The sequence below is a fragment of the Grammomys surdaster genome, unplaced genomic scaffold (assembly GCF_004785775.1).
Source record: "Grammomys surdaster isolate TR1022 unplaced genomic scaffold, NIH_TR_1.0 810, whole genome shotgun sequence".
Lineage (NCBI taxonomy): Eukaryota > Metazoa > Chordata > Mammalia > Rodentia > Muridae > Grammomys > Grammomys surdaster.
In genome coordinates, this window is record NW_021605229.1 from 635,213 (window position 1) to 660,141 (window position 24,929).

Below are 24,929 nucleotides of genomic sequence, written 5' to 3' on the forward strand. Positions count from 1 at the left end.
CCAGAGCAGTTGATTCCCATGGAGAGAAAGAGCAGAGAAGCTTCCTGAAGGTTTGTGTGCCAGCGACGCTCCAAACCACCAAAGGTCTGACTTTAACACAAATGTGCTGGAGGAAGGCACCTATTAACTGTGGTCTTATCTCAGCTCAGAGGGTGTGGGGCTTCCCAGGTGACGGGGCCAATGGAGTCAAGAGTTGGCTGCAGCTCCACGCCCAGTTTCCTACTCTGAACCACGGGCTAAGCAATCTCCATGTTGGCAATGAACAGAAACAGAAGGGAAGTTTAAGATTCTCAGGCTCAGACCTCCCATGAAGCCCAAGCTGCAGCTGGGAATCTAGAAGAAAGCCACTGTCACACTCGATACAGAACATCTCTGATGGCTGGTAACAGTGCCTGTTTACCAGGTCATGAACTGCACAGAAGAGATCAGGTCCATTTGACATCGGGGCTCATGCTTAGGAACGTGTTTCTGGGGAGAACATTCACTCAGTCAACTCTTCCATCACTGAGTGAGATGTCAAACTCCAGGGTTTCCTATATTTAAAACACATAACAGGAAACTATTTCCCACAGTTACTTTACACTGTCACAAAACTTTGCCAAATTCAAAAACACAAAAACCTATAAAGGTCCTTATGGAGCACCATCCTGTCATGAAGTGGGGGTGGGCTTGGGAAGAGGGTGGACCTTAGCTGGGTTGGCAAGCAAGGGCATGTACCTGAGGGTTCCTTTTCTCGTCCTGCTATGGTGCGCTTGCCACCCCTGTAGAAACTGCTTGTCACCTTTGTGATGAAAGGAGGGGCTGTGCCTGACACTCCAGACTGGAGGGTAAAATAGAGCCTAGAGAACTATTATCCTCCCTGTCAGGTCCCGAGGACTCCCACTGACAGCAGTCCCCCTCCTGCACTCCTGGTCGGCACTACACTGCAGAGAAACAATCTAAAGTCTCAAAAAAAAAAAATGGTTTCCACAAGCCCCGATCCCCTCTTCATTTCTTCCTTTTCAAAATGACTTTGCTATTCAACTGAATTCCAGTTCCCTCTGGTGACTATACTCTTAAGAGTTCGTGATTGGCAAGGGGAGGACACAGCGTGGGTGTTACAGACACACCTCTCTCTGCTGCATGTCTTACAGTCAAGCTGGGGGTAGGATGGAGAGAGGAAGGAACTGAGTATCTTAGTGGATACGGAGAAACTGGAAGTAAAACCAATTTGAATACTCTTTTGTGCAGACTCTCCTCCCAGCTTTGAGAAAGAAGCCCATGTGGGAAGAGTGGGGTTAGCCCAGTGGGAGCACAAGGGGGCCAGGAGTCCACTCGACAGCCACCACAAATTACAGTATCCAACACACACACACACACAGAGAGAGAGAGAGAGAGAGAGAGAGAGAGAGAGAGAGAGAGAGAGAGAGAGAGAGCGAGCGCAAGCGAGCTCTGTGAGGCTCCTCCATTTTCTCTTAAGAAAGAAACCCAATTGAATTTCTGGGAGAAATCTATTCCTTAGTGATGGTCCATTACGGGGACCTGAAACGGTGTGGAATATAAAATAATGTTTGATTTTAGCTGACTTTGGAAGGAGCACAAGGAGATCAATTTTTTCCCATTCCTCTTTCCCATATGGCTCATTTTCATGATCTGTAACAGACTGCACATAGTCAAACATGCTGTTCTAGAGTATTTGTTTTTTAAAAAACTATAAGACACCAGGTTCGAGGGGTTTTGTTGCTGAAATTTTGAAATACAATTCATGGAGAAAAAAATAAAAGTTATCTGTAATTTGGTAACAGAGTTTTTGTTTACATGCCCATATTATTCTGCTGATGCAGACGTGTGTGTGTGTGTGTGTGTGTGTGTGTGGTGTGTGTGTGTGTGTGTGTACATTTAACACAGGCTCGGGGCACTCATTATGACAATCCAGGAGATGCAGTCTCACATACTACTTAAGACTGGATTAGAAGGCTTTTCTCAAGAGCAAATCAGCTTGGACTATAAACCATTTCAAAGGCCCATCATACAAGGGGAACGGTTACAGGTTCTATAATGGTTGTAGAAGTTATAGGCTGGACATTCTGCTTGTCTCTGATGAAGGAAGGGCTAGTGAGGGCTGCACAGAGAGCACAGCCTCCTGGTCCTTCAAGCCTGGGCATGCTGCAGCACAGGCTGAGCACCGGGGCCCTCCTTAGTGGCTCTCCCCCTTCACTCTGCTTCCCCTCCCTCCCAGAGCAGGGGAGGAGGATGACTGCACTCGGGCAGTGCTTCTCTTGATTGTCAACCTCCTGGATAGAGAAATGACTAAGTGGTTACTGTGGCTCAACCCAGGTGTATCTGGAAGGACATTTCCAGACACAACCAGACAATAAGGGCCCTGACTTAATGGACAGATTAACCCCAAGGCAGAGTCACAATTTGGTGGCATTACTGGAATGTGCATCGTAGGAGGTGTGGTCTAACTGGAGAACATAGGTACTTGGGGAGTGTTTGTGCTCTGGCTACTTCTGGTCCTTGCCCTTTTTTCTGCCTCCTAGTGTCCAAGAAATCAAGAGAATCCTCAGCAACTCCTGTTACTGCCATGCTCTGCCCAACCACAGAGCCACACAGCCCCAGACTGAGTCCTCTGAAAGCGTGAGCCCAATGTGCTCTTCCCTTCCTTCTTTCTGCCAGGCTTTCATCATGTGACTGCAGAGGGAACTGAGGTAAGGGATAGGAAGGACAGAGAAGGCTAATGTAGAGCAGAAAGTAGGGCGGGTGTATTACCATCAAGAGAGAAATGCTCCTCGGGCTGAGCACCAATGACGTCAGCAGCTGTTGTCACCTACCTTCCTTTGTTTTCAATTATAAGAGGGCACCTGCTCTGGATCTATCTGAGAGGAATTCACCCTCGACACTTTCCATTTTAAAATATTTTCTCTACCCCTGAGAAGTCCAGGCCCATGAAGAATTCAAGCTTATGTTTCCAATGTCTCTTCGAGAGCCACAGGTACACAGCCTCCTGAATCAATGTCCTGTCTGGTTTCTGTTGCTGTATTAAGACCTAAAGGAACTAGGGAAGGAAAGGGCTTATGTGGCTTACACATCCAGTCCATCACTGCAGGAAGCCAGGGCAGGAAGTCAAGGTAGGAGCCTGGATGCAGAAGCTGATGCTGAGACCATGGACGAGTGCTACTTACTGGTTTGTTCCCCATGGTTTGCTCGACCTGCTTTCTTAGGTGACCTGGATCACTTACCCAGGGATGGCGCTAACCCCAGTGGGCTACAGCAATGATCATGAAGAGCATGCCCCACAAACTTGCCTACAGGCTAATCTTATGGGGCATTTTCTCAGTTGAGGTTCCCTCCTCACACAACTGTAGCTTCCGACAAGTCCACAAAGCCAGCTCAGTCAGTCTTCTCAGCGTCAAGAAACTAGAATCATTACACATGAACCTTGGGTCTGCCTTCATCCTCTCAGCGTCCTGTCCTTGTGTTCATCCACACTGTGGCATGGATCAGTATTGTATTTATTCTCACTGCCACAAAATACACACTGTGTGGACAGACCACATCCCACTACAGGACAAGATAACAAAGGACCTAAGAAAAGCATCCCCAGGAGGGAAGGGCTCACGATGTGAGGTAGAGTCCACCATGGTAGGAGCAGGAGGCAGCTCTCGTGCTGCGCTCATAGCTAGGATGCAGACAGCTGACAGATTGCCAGCACTCCACCCTCCTTCCCTCTTTATTTGTCCATGGGTGCTGTCACCCACCTACACAGTGGCCCTTCTCTCCTCAGTTGGACCTCTCTGGAAACATCTTTAGAGACACATTGAAGTGTGCATTTTCAGGTGACAGCGATGACGACAGACATCACAGTGCACGGTGGGGTTTGCGCTCACGGCTGAGCTGCTGATGGAGACACTGGGTCTCTGTGGGGCAGCTGGGACATACGACAGGGTTTTTCTGCCTCTGAAGAACTGCAGAAGCGGTCCATTTTGAGGACTTTCAAATGATCCTGAACTAGCAGGGCTTTAACGTCTTTTTCTCTGAGACAATCCTTAAGTTTATTCTACTAAATGTTGGGTGGAGTTGTTCCCTATACATTTCTCAGCCATAAAGAACAATTCCTTAACATTTTTTGTGAAGGATTTTGGACTGGCTCACCATATTCAGTTAACAACTAGCTGTACTAACATTACACTGCCCATAACCTTATGTCAGCTCTAAGAAAGAAGCCTTCAGTTCTGGATCTGAATGATCTGTGGAAAACCCACAGGCTCTGCTCCTACATGACTGCAAGCCACTTGTCAGTGTTTACAGCGGCCTTCCCTAGAAACACTCAGAGGACAGATCTCTGCCCAGGCCAGCAGAAGTAGTCAGTATTTGCATCTTCTAACCACTGGCCAACCCAATTTATCTCCTTTATGGAAAATAATTTCCAAGTCTAATGTGAGGCCTTGGATCTCAAGTATCCGTTGAACCCCAGAGCCACCTCCCATGGAAGAATTTTTCTGGCCTGTATACTAAGATGTTTACAGTCTACAGAGACTTGGTCCATACATCTATCGCCCTAGCTTACTGGTTATATGCTGCTTGAAAACATATGCTTTATTTCCCCGGCTAGAGATCAAATGAGTTGAAGGCACAGAATAACACATTCTTTGGATCCTTTGCTGCCAAGGTCAGCACATGATAGGACCTAAAAAATTCAAGTGCCCCATGACATCTTTTGTATCTCACAGCGCCCAGGGTCTAAGCATGAGCTCCCATGCTCCTGCCAGATCAGCCACTAGTCAAGGATCCACCTGTACAGGGCGTACACGTCACTAACGAGCCGCTGTCACATCATGTCCATGCTGGTGTGAACCTTATGCTGGGGGGTGGGGGCTTGGATCCCCCTCAGTGACAGATGAAGAGGATGGTCAGAACAGAGCAGGCCTGAGTGAGCTGAATCTTGGCTTGGGGCAGGCCCTTGTGTTGACTGCTTATACCTCGCTGGGAGGATAGCACACCAGAGGATGGAAGCTAGCGTTCATTGCACGTCTAACCCCCAGTCACTGGGCAACAAGGGAGCCTAGCACATTTGCGAGTCGAGCATTTGTGAAACTGAGCAATCCAGTGTGCCGGGTGGTGCTCGTCCTACTGTGGAGCCACAGTGGAACAAATGGCTTCCTTCTCGCTACTCGTTTCCCACATGGTTCCCGCAGCAGACCATATGCAGAACGTTCCTTATACAACAGCTTCTCCTCTGAGAGCTGGAGAAACTTGCAGGGATAGTTACAGCACCCGGGAAATGGCTATAGCTTATTATCATCCAGAGATCGAGTGCCTAGTGCCCTCCTCTGGGAGCGGTTCCTGAAACCACGAAGACCAAGCCGGAACAGTATTTCCTCAAACTCCCAAGAAGACTGCAGTGATGTAGCTCAGAAGCAATTGGTCCCTCCCAGGACCCTTACCTTTCAAGGTGGCTTTCTTCAGGACCTTCATGGCGTAGAGCTGACCAGCGTCCGATCCTGTGACCTTCCTCACCAAGAACACCTGAGGAACAGGAAACACAGTGACTATCTGTGCTGTTAGCTTTAATTGTTGACTGGATACAATCTAGAGGCTGGACACCCTGGGCCTACATTGGATTTACCTGTAAGAGTATCTAACCGATGTGGGAAGAACAAGCCCATTATGGGTGGCATAGTCAAAGGCAGGAGGTACTTAACTGTGTGGGAGTGGAGGAGCTGAGTATAAGCTAGCAGGCTAACAAGTGAGTGTTCCTGTGTCCGTTCCTCTGTGCTCTTGACTGGATATGACCACCTGTCTCTACCTCCTGCTGCTGTGACTGCCCTGCAGTGCTGGGCTTTGAAGCCCTTTCTCCTCTAAGATGCTTCTGTTGAGACTTTCTCGGTTGCAGAGATGAAATAGGGCACTCTTTTACAGGATTTGACAAGGGAGTATGAAGGATGCTCTGATTGTCGGTTCACATAGGAAATATAGGCTATCTCCATCACTCAGGCTTCCAACACTCGCTTCATCTACCTGCTGCAGCTCTGTGCGGAGCACCATCCTGCATCTGGTTTGGGTACCAGAAGGAAGACCCAAACAGATCAGACTGCACCAGACTGCACTGGCTACTCCTATCTGAACTCTCTGTACCTTGACTGGTCTTAAAAGTTTCCGCAATGAAACACCATGGCCAAAGCAAATCAGGGAAGAAAGGGCTTATTATTTGGCTTACACTTCCACATCACAGTCCATCATCAAAGGAAGTCAAGACTAACAAGGCAGAAAAGTGGAGGCAGGAGTTGATACAGAGGCTTGCTACCCATGGCCTGTTCAGGCTGCTTTCTTATAGAACCCAGGACCACCTGCCCAGGGACGGAGCCACCAGCAATAGATGGGGCTCTCCCTGTCACTCACTAAGAAAATGTCCTCCGGGTTTGCATACAGCCTTATCTTATGGAGGCATTTTCTCAATTGAGGCTCCCTCCTCTCAGGTAATTCTAACTTTGTGTCATGTTGACATGAGACTAGCCAGGACAAGATTCTAGCTGTGGGCAGCAGAAGATCTCAGGTTTTTTTTTTTTTTTTTTCTGGCCCTTAAGTACACGTCTGTGGGTATTTAACATTCTCTGAAAACACTTTTGATGCAAGAACTAATCAACAAAACAAAAGATACCTGAGACAGGCTGAACTTAAGGCGAGATTGCTGATTTTGGAAAAAAAAAATAATGAAGAAAAATGCTAAGTGTTTTAAAGGAATGTTCAACACATGAACAAAGCAATGGCTTCCGAAAAGAATTTTCCCACTGATGTAAGCCCTGCTGGGTGGCAGAGCCCACACTGGCACCCTGGGCTGTGGTGTAGCTGTGGGCAGAGGCAGTTTCCCTTAAATGGATCTGTTGCATTGCTCCTTCCCCAAGGCTTTCCTCATGCCCAGCCCTCCTGCATGCACTTTGGGGTATTATGGTTCCATGCAAACTCTAGAGAGCCTACACTGACCACGGATGCAGCACCACCAGGAGCTTATCTGTAACATCAATCACAGTAGGGATTCGGGTTTCCTTAGCCACGTGGTAGGTAAGTCCTCACTCTCCTGGTTCTCTGTCTCTGACAAGGAGACTGTTGAGGAACCTGCAGAGTATGGAGCCGGATCTCTCAGTGCAGAGACAAGGTATGGACCAATTGCTATCTGCTGTCCTCCCAGGAGACCCCAGACATCTATTCCAGCAGCACAACAGATGAAGTGGGGGGAGGATGCATTGTCCAAACCCAGGACACACATCTGTAGATGGAATATCAATCCCACACTTACATCCTGTGTCCTGAAGGGAACTCAGCTGCCTCCTGCCCCAGCACTGCCTCTACCCAACTCCTCCTGGCCACTGCCAATGCTGTAATCACATCCCTCAGAAGAGGAGACTATGTGATGTCCATGGGGAAATGTCATGCTCTCTGCCAGATGGCAAAGGTTCAGGAGAGAAGAGCCCTGCCTTGTACGGTGATCAGCACCTTCAGAAACATACAGGGTCCTGGGAAGTCATGGGGACACACTGTCACTGAGACATCAATGTGTATTGTACGCATCTCCATGGTTAGATGAACAAGTCTACGGTACAGACCCAAGAAAGAGCCTGGGGCTCAGTCTCATAGGTACCAACTGCCACCCTGATTTCAGACACCAAACCCACCCACAGGACCCTCAGATCCACATGGCCCTGAACACAGCTCTACCACATCCCTACAAGTTTCTGTAGGTGGAAGATCTCTCGTTCTAGGCCAGCGGTTCTCACCCTTCCTAGTCCTGCAACCCTTTAATACAGTTCCTCATGTTGTGGTGTCCCCAATCATACAATTATTTCATTGTTACTTCATAACTGTAATTTTGCTGTTGTTGTGAATCAGAAAGTAAATATCTGTGCTTTCCAATCATTTTAGGCGACCCCTGTGAAAAAGGTGTTCAGCCCCCAAAGGGTTTGCATCCCACAGGTTGAGAACTGCTGTTCTAGACAATGTCATACTGGGTCAAGGCCACCTCCTTGCTGTAGGAATGAGCTTCCCGGTAGGCAGGTAGAAATGAGAAAGCATCTCTCTTGTCTTCATTGCAGCGATGTCGCTTATTCATTGGAATAAGGGATTTTTTGAAAGCAAAAAGCACTAGAGCCTGACTGCGAAGACTCTGTGTCTGAACTGACTCAGTGTATGTAATTCCATTCACTCTCCCAGCCTGTTCCTGACACCCACAGCATCTATCCTCACTTTGTCAAACAAGTGTGGAATTGCTAATGCCTGGCAGGCAGGGGGCAGGGGACAGGGGGAGGAGACAGGAGGCAGGAGGAGGCAGGGGGCAGGGGGTAGGGGGAGGCAAGGGGCAGGGGGCAGGAGGGAAGAGGCAGAAAGTGGCAGGAAGGAGGCAACAGGAGGGAGGAGGAGGGAGGAGAAAGGAGGAGGAAGGAGGAAAAGGGAGGCAGCAGGAGGGAGGCAACAAGAGGGAGGAGGAGGAGGAGGCAGGAGGGAGGAAGAGGCAGGAGGGAGCAGGGGGTATAGCCAGGAGTCTAGGTGGTATGAGGGACCCCAGCGGCTATGCAGACCATGGCAGTTCAGGAGGCCGAGAGCTGGAAAGCAGGTTGAGGCTTATAGTGCAGTCTGTGCACTCAGCCACAGGACCATCACGTTTTCCTGCCAGCCATCAGAGCTGAGCACTGAGGAGCCAGCAGACATCACGCTCCCTTCACCCATACTGTAGTGGTTGCATGTCAATGTGTGGAGTCAGGGACGCATACATCCATGGCCAGGTCACCGCGTCTCCATGGGAAGAACAGGACCCTGGGTCACTGCTGAAGCCCTCACAGGACTCTGGCCGGTAGACAGATGAACTCCTCCATTCTGTCATGTTATAACTGGGACAAAAGCCCCAAGAAAAAGATTTGCATAGTGGAAACTTAGTCATAAAATCATTCTGCCGGGAGAAGCCTCGGAAGAGGAAGCAGTATGCTTGCATTCAGGACTGGCAGGCCTTTCTCTGTGTTTCCCTCCACGCCCTCAGCCCCATGTGACACGATATTACAGAGTCCCCCAAGTTCACAGCAGCGTGGGAGAGAAGCTGGTGAGCCCTGTGCCACATTACTATACATCAGGAAGGTCCTCACCAACGTGGTTAGACTGATGCCACACACCCTTGGACTTCCTGGTTTCCAGAAACATGAGTCACATGGGTTTCTTTTCTTTAGAACTTGTCCAGGTTTTAGTCTTTGAAAATGTAGTTATAGAAGCACAACATGGGCTAAGACAGAGGCCACGATCATGGCCGCAGAGGGCACTCCTGCCTAACCAACACCCACAGTGCACTGGGCAGGGACAATCATAAATTAGCTAAGATAATATCAATTTCTGTGCAGATGTTTGCATATAAAACGCTTAAAGTATTTTGGAGACAGAGACTCACTCTGTAGGCAAGGCTGGACTCAAAAATCACAGCAATTCTCCTGCCTCAGCATGTAAGCACGGAACATTTCTATCCTCATTGTATTTCAGATTTTAATAATGAAACTACTGACAGCAGTGGCTAGTGCTTCCGTTCATCTGTTTTCAGGCAGGGTTTCTGCTTTTTAAAAGGCATAGGAACAGCTGCACTCCGTCACTATTAATATGCTTCTACTAAGTGCCAAGAATTAGAGCCATGTGCAGCAGTTCTCACTAAGGTGATTAGAAAGGCAGACAGAGGTCCCCTAAGAGAAGGGGCAAGGCAGAGGACTGAGTTCCCACAGCAGCAGAGACAGAGACAGCGCTCAGGTGAGGCACACGCATTCCTTTCCTGCTCCTCTGCTTCTACAATTTAGAAATTTATTTGAATGCAGTGAGAAAGCCCCAGAGCAACTTAGACGATTTTAGCAACTGTAGCTGCTGCGCCCCGATGCTCCCAGCAGCCGTGTGCGCTGACTGCGCCCCGATGCTCCCAGCAACCGTGTGTGCTACGGTGTGCGATGACTTGTCCCACTTTCAGAACAAGCTGTGCAGCCCAGGCCAGATGCAACACACACACACACACACACACACACACACACACACACACACACACACACAATCTCAGGAGCACTGTAATCGAAGACATCACTGACTGATTCTCTTAGCAACATGTTCTCAGCCTGGCAAGGGGACCTCAGACAGCAGGACGCTTGGGGCTGAGCAAATGAAGCATGGCTACTTTCTGGGAACTCCCAGGCAACGATCTCCCTCAAAAGAAGGCATTTACAGCTCCATTCGTGTAATGCCACTGTTGAGTTATAAAAAAGCAAGGACATTTTAAAAGGTCAGCTTATTCCCTTCTCGGAATGTGGGACTCACAATTAACCACACTCCGGGAAATTTTGAAGGAAAAAGGAGAGAAAGCGTCTACTCCTCCTTCGGTATTTCTCAGGAGAGGGTTGCTAGCTGTAGGGAGCTGGAAGAGGTGGGATCTCCACCCAGCCACAGGCTCCGGTAGATCCTACATCTCTGCCCTAGAGCGGCCAGCCTTTACCACCCCATTCAGCACTGGGACGCACAGGCAGGCTTCCTCACTCTCCTAAGCTTAGACCACTTTTCTTTTGATGGCAAAGGCACCCTCTTATTCCAAGCCTGGACACCGCAGGACTCATGCAGTGCTGATGGGCTGTAACCCAACACAGATGAGGAGACGCTGCATCAGAAAGATCCACACACCATGCCCAGCATCTACATGCTACAGCATCTAAGCCATGTGTTTCTGGGACACAGGGTACCATACCATGTAAGATCAGTCTCTGGGCTAAGAGCATTCAGGTTCTAGGGTGTTCTGGCATGGGGACCCATAGCAGATGAGACTCACCTGCTGCTTGAGAGAAATCCCAGTCTGAGTCTCCCTATTCAGAGGCTTCATGTAACCATCTGACCAGGGAGCACAAGCAGAAAGAGGCACACAGCTGGAGTGCAGTGGCCCTCTGCTGAGGTCGGGGCAAACATGGTTTTCCATTCCTTTGTGTCAGGGTTCATTCAGCCACCCAGGTAAAAAAGGTGGGACAATAGGCTCAGTGATGGACCATAGCCACCCATGCTGGGGTCAGGGCTTCAACGCATGGCCTGCCCTGGGGTCCATGCAGACTAATGGAGCAGACCATGGCCTTCAATGTGCCTGCCCTACATGTAGAAGTACACTGTGCATTTGCCTGTACTGCAGGGGTTAGATCATGTGGGGCAGTCAGTCAGACCAGGGCTAGCGTTCCCGGTCGGCTGCTGATGCTGCTCTCATGAAATAGAAAACCTGTACAGACAAACGTGGCAAGACTTGTGACCCCCCCCCCCCATCCCCCTTAGCTGCCGTGCAGTGACCATGAAGGCCTGAGTGAGTCTCCAGGGCGACCCACTTCTTTCTAGACTCCTAGTCTGGTCTCCTCACTTTCTGAGACAGAGCACAGATCTCGGGGTGCGACACCCACAGGAGCATACCCTCCCACCGCCTCCTCTGCCCGTCTCCTGACGGGTGCCCACCCAACACCAGTCCTTTGTCCCACCTGCCCATATAAGATTAGGAACTGAAGAGGTGGGCTATATATCGTGTCATTAACATCTCTACATCAACAGAGCCTAGTCAAACATTTGTCCTATAGAAACACTTTTTTAAAAGTCAAGCTAAAGTATAAAATGTACTCGGAGCCTGAGAAAGCCTTTCCTCTCCCCACTCCCTTTTTTTTAAAAAAATAAATAAAGGATCTCATGTAGCCCAGGCTGGCCTTGAACTCAGAATCTCATGTAGCCCAGGCTGTCCTTGAACTCAATAAGCCATTGTGAATGACAGACCTTCTGATCTTTCTGCCTCTGCCTCCAGAGTGCAGAGACACAGGTGTGTTCCCTCACATATAGTTGATGCAGCGCTGGGAACTGAACCCAGAGCTTCCTGAGTACAAGAGAAGTACCCTATCAACTGTTCCACATCTCAGACCTCCTTCTTAACCATGTTTTTAATGGCCCCATTCCTGAGCAAGACATGTCCAGGTTCAGGGCAGCTACTATTCAAGTGACTTCTAACAGGACACTCCTCTGAGGTGCTTGGGGAGTACCCAGTTTCCTTTTCCCTGGGAATTCAGTGCTTCTTCTTTGGGATGGAGCTGTAGCAGCCACAATAAAACAGGAGTTACCCAGAAACAGAGCCATCATGGCAGAACTTCCGTCCTGGGAAAGAATGGCCCCACTAGCATGAGCTTACACTGGAAGAGGCTCCTCCCTCATGAGACAGCACATGGGTAATGCTTCTGAAAGGCAGGAAAGGGAGAGAACACTTGTTTGTGTTTTCAAATCCTGGCCCTTAGAGAAAAAAAATTATCTCCCAATTTCTCTCTGCTTCTTATTAATACTGAGCCATTCTACTGACAACTCAGACAGGCTCTGTCTTCAGTTTACAGTAACCTCTGTGGACATGTGAGAGACAGAGCTTTATTTTGCTACTTCCATAAGCCTCAGGACGCTGCTAAGCATGCACTTTGTAAACCTCATGATTATACTGGTAACATACACAAGTATAAACAGGCTCCTTGCTGTTTGGCCATGTAGAAAGAGAGAAGGAAGGAAGGCATCCCGCCTCATAAACACAGTCAAAGGAATGGAACCTGTAAGAGATCTCTCCAAACCTCAGGACTCTCGTTCCTGCACTTGAGTCAGATTGGACTGAGCCCACCCTCTTTCTGGCACAGTCATGTGAAGACCGGCAAGATTCGGCAAACATCCACAGGCAACACAAAAAATAGTTATTCTGAAGCGCCGGGACAGTTCTGTTCATACTTCAGGGAGCGTTGGCTTCCTAGTGTACTCAGGCCCTTCTGCTCTAGCACTCAGTGTGTACCCATCTAGCTGCTAGTCCAGTGGATACTGTGTATGGATGGGGCACCAGGAAAGAGCCAGCGTTTCCCATCTCCTGAGAGGGATCAGCCGCCATTGCCATGATTTGTGGGACAGATATAAGGACATGTGCAGGCCCAGCACACAAGCCCTTCCAGCTTGGACTCACGACTAATTTAACTCACAGCAAAAGGATATAAAATAAGTTAGTTAACTTTATTTTACAAGTGGGGAAATCAAGGTATCAAGGTATCAAAACCACTGTGCCATTGACCAGGAGAAGAGAGGAGACAGACTCCAAATCCTGGCCTTCCTAATTCTTGAGTTGACAGCTGTGTGTAGGCCAATCCAGAGAAGGCCTTCCCCCCTCTTTTTCTCTTATTCTCCCCTCAGTCACTTCTTTTTCAAAAAAAGCTATTAAGGATGCCCCTCCCAAGACTCCCGGGCTTGAATGGGATAATCTGGCTCCTTTAATAACAACCACAAGCCAAGGGGAACCTGATAAGCAGGAGAATGTGGGTGATCCGGCTCTTCATGGCTCACGATTCTGACAAACACAGGCTCAGCTAATGTGGGCAGTTCCGTGCCCAGTTCCATGCCCAAACTCTGCCAGATTCAGCTGGTACTGCCTTTGCATCTGATGCCAGCCCACCAGTGTTGATCCGTTCGACTCACCTTTCCATACGACCCTTGTCCTAAAACCTTTAGCAGCTCGAACTGGGAGGGGTCTGCCTTCTCAAAGCCTTCCTTCACATGGTTGCTAATGTCAATCTCCTTCACAATGCCTTCTTCCTGCAAGACAGCAGTGATGTGCAGTTAGGACACAGCCACGCCCCCCTTTAAGCCATCTGTACCCTTAAATGTGAGAAAGTTGTTTGCTCTGGGGGCTTTCAGAAAGGGGGTTGAGATGGTGTGGTATGAGTGGCAGGTAAGCCTTTAATGCTCTCTCTCCTCCAGAGGTTTCTGTCACCTCACACCAATGCCACCGGAAATCCAGAATATATTCTCCATGAACATCGCTCTGCAGGTAACAAACAGCGTGTGTGGAATGTGGCCTCAGAAGACCAAGAATCAAATGGTGACCCGGTGGTGCCGAGCTTCACTGCTTGGGAGACTGGGAGAGGCTCCCACGTGGAAATGCAGGACTTATTTTCATCCCACCTCACTTTCCAGTATTTTTGACACAGATAACGCACAGAGTGCTCAACCAGAGCTGTTCTTCTCCATAAAACCCACACAGCATCAGTACAGTGTCCATCATCCTATCCTGAAGCTATGTGACTTCCTACATACAAAGAACTCGGGCTCTGGCAACATCAGCCTTTGGTGGGAGGACTCTTGACATCAGATAGGGCAGGGGGGTCATCCCCAAACAGCCAGCAGGAAGAAGCCATCCTACCTCTTCCTTCCATACAAAACGCAAGCATGGTTTCCTCTTGATATCTGAGGTACAGAGCAGCAGGTAAGCTTAGTTCTCCATTCAAGGACTGACTCCAGAGCCTTCCACCTCAACTTAGTCCAAGTGGCAATGACCACTTACATCAGATATTATGTTACAGAGAATTGTGTGGCCTGGGACCACAGGCGTACACCGCTATGCCTGGCTCCCTGTCTCATGTTGAAATAGTTGCTTTTGGGCTCTCGATGCAGTTCCCCGGGAGCCATGACATGATCTGTCATGAATCACACTAAATGCAGGTTTCTGGCTCAGTGCCTGAGGACAGAACTTTTTTTTTTTTTAAGTATAAGATGAAGTTTATTTGGGAGCATGGGAAGGGGGGTTGACAAGGGAATGGAGGCAGAGAGAGAGGAGATAGAAAAGGAGGGGGGGAGAAAGGAGGGAGAGAAGGGAAGAGGCTGGCCAGGAACACATGGAGAGAGGGAGGTGGGGGGAGGGAGAGAGAGAGGTCGGGGTGGTGGAGTCAGAGAGGGAACAGAACTCTTAAAAATAACTAGATGTTTGGGGAAAGAAGCTGGTTTCAAGGCCAGACGCCAGCTCCACTTACAAAGATACCATCTCGTGACTTGTGAGAGAGAAACCAGAGACAAGGGTCACCTCTGCATGCCACAGATGACAATGAGCTCTCAGAAATCCTACTGAATGGCTGCAGGGTTCCAGAATGTTCTAGGAGAGCAGGAAGTAGGAAGGACAGCCACAAAAGCAGTTATTGGAGTAGAGCCCCAAACAGGGATAGCTAGCCTTCTTCCTTTCTTGCTTTTAATCTCCTTTATGTCTTCCTCTTGTGTTGCTGCAGCTGAGGATCTGGGTGCTCCATTGAACAATTACGGTCTGAGTGGATACTGAGTCTCACTCACAACAATAGAGGATGTGCTTAGTTTTTCTCCAGTTAGAATGTTGGCTACAGGTTTGTTGTATAAACCACATATTCTTTCTCGGATACAGATTTGGCCTATAATGTGCGTGTGTGTGTGTGTGTGTGTGTGTGTGTGTGTGCATGCGTACATACAAACATACATACACACACATAAATACACATACACAGGAGTGTAAAACAGAAAGGATAGTGAAGCTACACTCATGGCACCTCAGCAATATGGCTGCCTAAACAGGACCGGAACAATGAAGCAATAGACAACACTGTAGAAGGGTGGAAATCTCACCTCCTGACTACATGAAGCTAAGAACCACTGAGAGAGGGAGAGCTGGGAGGTGGGGGCGGGGCTGGTTACACACAGGGACACGTTCCCTTAACTGGTCATCTAATTCCAAATGATCAGCCCTGAAATCACATACACACAAAGTCCACTAGAAAGACTCAGCAGAGTGGATCCGTGCATCTGTGTATTTATACACATACACATACACATAGACATAGACATAGACATAGACATAGACATAGACATAGACATAGACATAGACATACACATACACATACACATACACATACACATACGTAACAATTATGAAGAGGTCATGAATTTGAGAGGGAGAGAGGTGGTGTGCACGGAGGGGTGAGGGGGAAAAGAGGGAGGGAAAATTATATAATTATATTTTAATTTTATTATAATATATTGAATAGAAAGGAGATCAAAGGAGGATAAATAATGGGATGGATGAGGGGTGAGAAAAACTGACACACAGGACATAACAGAGTAAGGGAGACTGAGGGCGGTTACAGAAGGAGATGGAGATGAAGGAGAGGAAAGTCTAAAACACACTCGGCTCCCTTGAGGACTCTGAGCCTGTCAGAACATCTAAGTCTAGTCAGCCCTCTGTCCATCTGGAAGTTAAGTCCTAAGGGTGTGCTACTGTGTAAATGCCACGTCCTAACTGATGGTGGCCTAAGCAATGAATTCCCTCTCTGTCTTCTAAATCAGACATGTAAAGCTGAGCAAGATGACCATTTGTCTGTCTATACAAGAAAACTGGATGCTACAAAATGCCACCTCCCCAGATGTACTGATTCCCAAGGCTCACCTACCATTATCCCACCTGGCCACACTAATTAGAGCCCACATTTAGCTAGAACTAACTCTGTGTTTTGGAAAACAAATAAGATTAGATAACCTGCTGCAAGGAGAAAAGGGTAGAAACTAATGGTGTGAATACTTTCTGGATGCAAAGAAAAAGGGTAGAAAAAGAAGCTCAGTGTTCTTAGTCGCACGGGTGTGTTAACATTTGGCAGGAAAGACTCCTCTGGATGCAGGGACAGCATCTTCAATAAGGTGCATGGTGGGAGTCCCCTGTGCAGCGGGGACAGCTGTGCACTAACCCAGGGACCAACGTGTTTATAGGAGAAAGAGAGCTGAGGTAGGCTTGGTATCAATCTGGGAAACTAAGAAAAGCCTTTAAAGATGACATGGTAGCTAGAGAGGTGGCTTGGCAGCCAAGAATGACTGACTGACATCTGCTTCTAGAGAACCAGAGCTCAGTTCCCATCACCCATGTTAGGTGGTTCATAACCACCTGTAACTCCAGCCAGGAGATCCTACACACTCTTCTGTCCTCTAAGAGCACACACACACACACACACACACACACACACACACACACTACATATACTCATTAGTAATGATTATAATAAATAATAATAATATAAAATCACGGCTGGATGTCAATCATAGACTTCTGAATCAAGTGTCATGCATTTATCTCACTTTCTTGGTCTTCTAGATAAGGACCTGAGAGTTGGTTTTTCCTTTCCAATACAGCAGGGTAGCCACTTCTGCAAGTGTTTGCTGGGTTCATACTCTGCCTGTGAAATCTCTACAGGAGGTCTCCTAGGCCATGGTTCCTGAGTGGCAGGCAGTGAGAGGACTCTGTCTCTCCATCTCTGGCCTTGGCTATGAGTTCAGCTTCCTGCTAGAAATGTACCTTCTTTGGGATCAAAATGGGCGTGACGCGGCTGCCCTGCTGTACACAGCGTTCACTAGCCCAGTGACTGTCACAGCAGAACCACAGGCTTCAGAATTCAGCAGGTGGTTTACCCGTTTCTGAAACTAAAGAAAACTTTCAGGCAGAAACCTCATGGAAAGGAATCTACTGAATAACTTCCTCACACCTTTGCGTTCCTTCTCTCGCTCTCCCTCCCTCTCTCTCTCTCTCTTCTGCCTCTTCTTTCTTTCTTTCCTCTTTGTTGTAGTCAACTTAGCTATTTCACATTTTTAAAAGATTATGACATATTTAGCAAAAGGAAAATAAATGGATTTAGCTCCAAGCTTTCCAATGCAGCCTCCCACCCCAACACGGTACTATTGTCTGTCCTTGCTTGGTCTATAGAGCTGTCAGAGCTGGGAACCTGGAACAGAAGGAAGACTCAAGTAGAACAAAGGTATTTACTAAAGCCCGCACAAACCAACAATTACAGGCTTCCAATGACAGATGCGAATGAAGGCTGTGAAGAGAGGGGATAAACTCCCCGGAGCTGCATCCCTGTGAGTCTCACAACACAGCTCCTGAGATGACATTTCCACTTCTCTAGGAATACCGAGCACCAAGAACTCAAAAGACCTACAGCAAGACCAACTGCAAACCCTCTCCGTGACATTCCACAGGTGGATTCCATCCTGAGCTCCGTGTTCCCTGCACCTTGTGTCATGGTTTGGAAGAAGCAGGCTGGCCTAGCCAACCCTCCCAGAAGCCACTGGGATTCAGATCACCCATCTCAGTGTCCATAGATTCCTCCACAGGACGAGATGTGTATTGTGTCAACTGTATAGTCTCTGGTGTGTCACTGTCTCTCCAGCAAAATATCTACACAGCATCTACTCTGTAAGCACCTACAAGGGACACCTTGTGGGATAGTTTAAGTGCTGACCCTGGAGGACACCCAGCTCAAGACAGCATCCAGTGTTGGCGTGCACATGACCTCACCATTCTTAGACCCTCCCTATCTGTAGAGTGAGAAGAGTTGAGCCTTAGCACAGGAACAGACATTAAGATAACTGCCTGTGTTAAACATTGGGCTGCCTGTGCTGTGGAGCTATCAAGCCCCTTGGCCACTTACTAGTGAATGGTTTTTGGGGGGTGTTTGTTTGGTTTTGGTTTTGATCTGGCCTCTTAACACAGAACAAGAAAAGTGGTTAGTTTACAGGGAACGGCCACCAGTCTTGGTGTGATCCAGGAGAGGCTGTTGAGACAGAACAGGAAGGAGCCTCAGAGCTGGTCCAGCTACCAGAGTGTTCCCAGTCAGAATTATAACTCTTCCTCTCTGCTTCTCCCCAGACGTGGAGTGGCAGCCATTCATCGGCTATCGGCTATCACTGTCTTCCTGTCACCAGACCTCTGGCTAACCGTGGTTGGAAGACACAGCATCTGAGCCAAGTCCTGCACGGCTGTAAACAAACTCTGGTGAAAAGACAAGGCACTTAAAAGAGAGAACCAGCCTACCAGCAGCTGTTTCTGGAAGTTTCTGAATTGCCCTTCTGTCTCGGAATGACAGCCTGGGGACAGTAGTGCAAATCCCTGATGAGATCTGTGTAGGTATTCTTGGATCTCACCCAGAACTCAGCTCCACTGCAACACACAGAGAGCTGGGCAAAGTCTTCTCTTGGCTAACTGGGCTTCAGATCTCAGAATGTCTCCTCCGAAGACTCCAAAAACAGTGGCTGGTTGAGGGTAGGGTTAGGCTGATGGAACATTCTAGCACATTTCTAGGATTTGCTACTTATTGAGCAAATGGATACAGCTCATATGTTCAGTCTTCAGCAGCTTCTTCTCAGAGAAACATGTTTTTCTTATTGTATTTCAAACTTCTAAAATAATGGTTACGCAGAAAATTGCTGCCATGTTTTTGGTATCAGGTTTTCACAAGATCCAGTCCGTTTTAACTTCATTTCAAGCCTTAGGTCTACCACGCACTGGGCCCCTGACCAGCTTCAGGAGTGGAGTGTGACAGTGGGCTTGCCCATAACCCACAGAGTGGGTGTGAGCACGGCGCTGCTGGCTGCAGGAAGTCTCACAGTTCTCCTCCCTCTCCACTCTCCAACTGTGCATGCCTGTCCTGACTGGGGCAGGCTGCAAGCACACATGACAACTAGAACCGCCAACACATGCCTAAGCACGTTCACTCTCTCCCACATGACCAAAGAAAGCATGAAGAAAGGTATCCCCTCTTCTGGTCCTGGATACTCCTACATCCAAGTAGAAAAGACCTGTCCCTAAAAGGGAACAGAGCATGGCTGTGTACTGATGGCGTCCTTCCTTCTCACCAGACTCACCCCTTCCACCACTACAGTGGATTCTATAGAAATAGCCCCCAGGGGCTCATATATTTGGATGCTTGGTTATTAGAGAGTGGTGCTTCTTGACAGAGATCAGGAGACGGGTCCTCACTGGAGGAAGTATGTCACTAGGCGTGGGCTACAGGACTCCAAACCCTCAAGCTACGCCCGGTGCCTCTCTCCTTCCTGCTGTCTGTGGACAGCTCTTAGGTCCTTCAGCACCATGTCTGCCTGACTGCCACCATGCTGCTAATGGACTAAACCTCTGAATGTAAGCCAGCCACAATTAAATGCCCCCTTTGTCCGAGTTGTTGTGGTTATGGTGTCTCTTCAGTTATAGGGCAGTGACTGCGACATCCAGTGACACTACAGCAGAGCCACTGATGCCTTGCTTATAGTGGGAGTGCGCTTTAAGAAGACCATGAGACAAGGGAAGAGCACCTCCAGATAAAAAAAGCATACCGGTGAGGGTGATGGGCTGTCCTTAGGATGTGACAGTTACCAACAAGGAACTCTTCTCAGGGAGAAAACTCAATGACAGCTGTGAGATCAGGGCTGCCACTCATGTGTAGAAATCTTGGGGAGAGAAGAGAATTCGTGTGTCTTTCTCTTTGTATCCAGGAACTCGAATGTTCCTCATCGGGAGCTAGTCTGTTAGGATGTGGCAGGCGTTTTACAAGATGTTCTTTCCTTCCAAGCTCAGTCAACAGAGTCAAAGAAGCACCTCTACTGCAGGACACCCCATCCTGGCCCCTACACCACTGGGCATCCCCTTGACCTCCACGTGGAAGCATCAGGGGCCTTGGCCTCTAGGCTCTGTATTTCCCTGCCAAAGACCCCTGGCTGCTGCCACTGTCGTTCAATACTCTCACTTTTCTTGGCCTGTATAGTCTTCATCCTCTTCCTAGAAAGGCATCCTGCAGCCATGGACACTACTCGTGCATGCCAGCACCTCCCAGGGAAGACTACTCACACACATCATCAGTCCCTTTGAGTCAAAGGACCTCTCCACAGACAGCTCCTCAGCATGGAAAGAAGCAAGATGCCCTGACGGGGTTGAGGGTCAAAGACTGCCAGGTTTTATCCTGGAGACTCTGGAAATGGGAGGGGGAGACTCAGCACCAGGCAAGGGGCAGAGTAAATAGCACAAAGCTTCCTCCACAATCAGAAAACCAAGAACCAAGAAGAGAGGATCGGGAGTTACCGTTTTCTCTCAATTAGAACAATTCTACAAATACTGCCTGGATTATGTGTCCTTACTCTGGGAGGCTGTCCACAGTGCTCTGGTGAGTTCTACTTAGAACGGAAAGCACTGAAACTTGTTGAAGCGCCCTTCACACATCTGAGCAGCAATCTGTGCTCACAGCTAGCCTGGGATCATGCCTCTCACAGAGGTAGGCCTAGAGGATGTTGGTGGCTGGTGGCACAAGTGGACTTGGTACATAACACATCGTGTGTTCCTGCCATATCCAAGAACTCCTTAGGAGGAAAATGCTAGCAGCCCACTCACCATCATGAAAAGCCCCTGGTTGTCTCACCAAATGCATGCCTGGGGAATGGAAGATCAGCACACACTTGGGGAACTGAAGGACCAGCTCCCTAGCCTGGAAGCTGCCAACTCTTTCTTCCCCAGTCTTCACTACTGTCAATGGCCACAAGTCTCACTCCCCCTCCTTAGGCAGATACCCCAGGCCAGCATGCCTTGTTGAGACTCATCCGCGGCACTGGCAGGTGTGCCTGGCGAGTCCAATTCGTATTCCCTGACATAAGACAGCCAATATGGACGTGATTCAGCTGAAGGAAAGAGCTCAACTGACCCACCCATAAGGAAAACAACCCAGTGATTTCAATGATGACATCAGTGGGAATCGTCTCTTCCAAGCTGGGGAGTAGTTACTCGAGTGCACACACAAACCCACACCCCAAAACGTCCGAGGGAACTGGGAGACAACTGGACACCAACTCGATGCTCCCCAACCTGCAAGTGCATTTCCACCTTTACTGTCTATAGACCTTCTCGCCAGCCTCAGAAGATGAACACCCAAGCTCCCTTTGATGTCTGCCCATTCGGAAACTTTGAATCCTTGGCTCACTCTCTCCGCTGCTGTGTCACCCCACCTACCAGGGTCTCACGTGCACACGCACTCACGTGCACACGCATCACTTCCCTCCTCCCTCCCTCCCAGGCAAAAGAGCTCATCTGCACACCTTGCCCTCACTAAGCAGGTAAGCCGCCTCCTCCTCTTCTTCTTCTCCTTCTTCTTCTCCTCCACCTCCTCCTCCTCCTCCTCCTCCTCCTCCTCCTCCTCCTCCTCCTCCTCCTCCTTCTTCTTCTGTCCTGTCAATGTCTCCAATGAGCCTGACTCAGTTCCTTGTTATCTTCACTCTGCTCTGCCTGCCTTGGTCTAGAAACTGGCCCTTAGTGTTCCTGGCGCCTTCCTGGTACAAAAGAAGTGTCTGACTTCAATCCACTAATGTGCACGCAGGAAGGGGCAGCCTATGGGAGCTGATGGGGCAGTAACTCCATATTCTGTGCTGGTACCAGGCAAGTCATCCACACTCCTCACACCACTCTGCCCTCAAAGTGCTCTGAGAGAAGATGCTGTCTGCTAGCCAGGGCAGGTACGAACTGAGGACCACAGAGGTTTCACGTGACTAAGCAGTAGATTTGCTTTTGAGGATCCCATGGTGAGAAGGGATGAGAGGCCGATACACAGGCAGTGCACAGGACATGTAAGCAGTGACCACGCATGCACATGCATCTATGTGTGTACATTCATAAAGAGCAATGAAGCTAACAAATCGCTGAATCACTCCTCGGAACTTGACCTTGGGATGCCATTGGCTATCATGACAGGTAACACGGACTCTGCCTCCAGCTCACCCCAGTTGAGACATACAAATGATGCCTGGTGTCTCAACATGTGGGAATGGAAAGGGGAGCTCACCCCAGTGCATTCCGGCTGGGCTGGCCCAGGAAAATTCCCATGACAGGTGGAAAAGGGACTGACACCCAAATTAGCTCTAGGATTTATTCTGTGAATTGGACCTCAGAGTTGGACCTGTTAGAAGCAAGGACAAATTAAGATGGGCACCTAGAATATGCCTGGAGAGCCAAAGCAAAGGCATGGGGGGCCTGGTGGGAGCAACCCGATGAGGCTCACGTGCTGAGGTTGAGTCTCAGAGCTTCTGTGAGGTGAACAGGATCTTCCTTTCCCCATCACAATGTTAGAGTCTCAGCTTGATTGCTCAGCTCTTGCCTCCTGTGTAACAATGGGTTCTGTTTCCCTGTCTCTCGAAAAAACCTTTTGGCAAACCTCTGACATTAAAGAGAAAAAGAAAAAAACGAGTCTTCTACAGAAATCTCACTAAAGGCACCTTTTATGGTTCCCCTACAATACTGTTTTAAACAATGAGGATGCACAAACGCTCTTCTGATGCTAAAATTAATCCATGATAACAGTTAGCCTGGAGATCATGGCTGGGCCCATCAGTGGCCTGTGAGGATAACGGAACTAGAACTGCACACACTCAGTCCCCTGCCAGGATGGCGCTGCCTCACCCCCATCACCTTCTGTGCCCTACCCCCACCCCAGGTCACTGAATTCACAACTAGTTCCAAATCCTTGGACCAACAGGAAAGAGGTGCATGGTTTAAGCTAGAAGAGTCACAAGAAGGAGAGGCTGCTTCTGAGGTATGGGTTTGTCGTTTCCCTAGCTTCCTCTGGCTTTCCCTGGGAGCACGCATTTTCTTTTGGTGCATCCATTCCTAGGGAACTAAAGGCCTAAACTACTACTACACAGTGGTCCTGTCAACATGCTCTTCTGAGAGGATGCAGCCTGGGAATGACCTTTCCAGTACCAAACGCAGTCCATTTGCAACCAAGTCAACACCTCATTGAACCGAGATCTCACAGGTGATAGCCTGAACCAAACAGTTTGCACTCTAGACAACCCCCAACCCCACAGCCTCTGGAGGTGGGTGCTCGGCACAGAGCTGGGCAGGAGAGCATCACGGCTGGGCTAGATGCCTCCAGGGAGAACCTTAAAGCCCACGGGCTTGGCGTTGGGTTTAGCACCCAGGATCCACATGCATCTGTGAACATCATGGACTTGTCCAGGAGATGCAAAGCTTGTGGGCTGCTGCAACCATCAGTGCCAGTGGGGACATTGCCAGGAGGACATTCTAACAAAACAGTGTTCTCCCATGTGGGTGTAAAACTGGCAGGCAGTTCTGGGAATCCTCAAGAGAGACACATGGAACCCAGCATAGGAGCAGGGTAGGAAAGGGTGTCACTTAAAGTCAGACTAACAGAGGTAACCAGAGCCGACCTCGATGTCTGTGGCACCTTTTAGCTGGGCTCCAGGAATCCAGCATCTGGGCTCCATGAATCTGGCATCCGGGCTTTATCACCAGCCTACTGGAACAAGGTGAGGCCGGTTCTTTCTATTACTGGACTATTCTGGTGGGGTGTGGGTGTGGGGGGATTACATCAGCACCAATTTCAGAACAGTCTCTGGAAAGCCTGCTACATGGCACTGCCAAAAGGGCCAGTTGCGGTGTTGGCTCCACGTGCCAGGCTCAGTCCACAGAACCCCACTGTTTTCAATTCTGTGACTGCTGACCAAGGACCAACTGGAACTAAGTGGGGCTATCTATCATCACTTTTACAGTGTCACTGAAGGCACCAAAGGCCACTCTTCACTCTGGACATGGCTAAGTTCGTAAGCCAGTGAATCCAAGCCAGCGGCACAATTAATTAACTCATGGTATTTATGGTACGTATATGAAGGTGATTCCAAACCAGGCCAGGCCTGCTGCTACACACAAAGGCAAGAATGGCTTTCTCCTTCATCAACGTGGACTTCCTGCCCTCACACAGGTCCAGTCCATCACATGTTCCCACCTGATATCTGTACTCTTTCCATGCCTTTAGAGAGAGGTCTGCCTCACATGCCACCCTGCGGTCCTCGGCAGAGCTGCACTCACCTTGGAAGTGGAACTGGATCTGCACTAGCCACACCCTGTACACACCCCAGCTGCCAAGTGCACACACTGTAGCAACCCACTGGATGCACTGCCTCTACAGCTGTGCACTGCACATACTTGAGCCACCTACTGCATAAACTGCAGCAGTCTGTACATACAAAAGTCACCCACTGCAGCTGCACATATACAAATGTGCACACTGAAGATGCACATCCAAATGCATACATTACAGCTGCACATACAAATGCACACACTGCAGCTGTACATACGAAAGTCACTAACTGTAGCTACACATAACAAAAGTCACCCACTGCACACACTGCGGCTGCACATACAAATGCACACTGCAGCTGCACATACAAAAGTCACTCACTGCAGCTGCACATACAAATGCACACACTGCAGCTGTACATACAAATGCACACACTGCAGCTGTACATACAAA

The 24,929-nt window shown here is 48.9% G+C and overlaps 1 protein-coding gene across 1 annotated transcript in view; it reads right to left on the reverse strand.

The window, feature by feature from the left end:
* Window positions 1–24,929, reverse strand: part of Rps6ka2 (ribosomal protein S6 kinase A2) — a 134,051-nt gene that overhangs the window by 66,813 nt on the left and 42,309 nt on the right. Inside the window, exons 2-3 of the mRNA XM_028782624.1 lie at window positions 13,486–13,602; window positions 5,427–5,508 (exon numbers count right to left, since the gene is read on the reverse strand). Of these exons, the coding sequence (XP_028638457.1) occupies window positions 5,427–5,508; window positions 13,486–13,602 (199 nt within the window). The remainder of the gene's footprint in view (window positions 1–5,426; window positions 5,509–13,485; window positions 13,603–24,929) is intronic.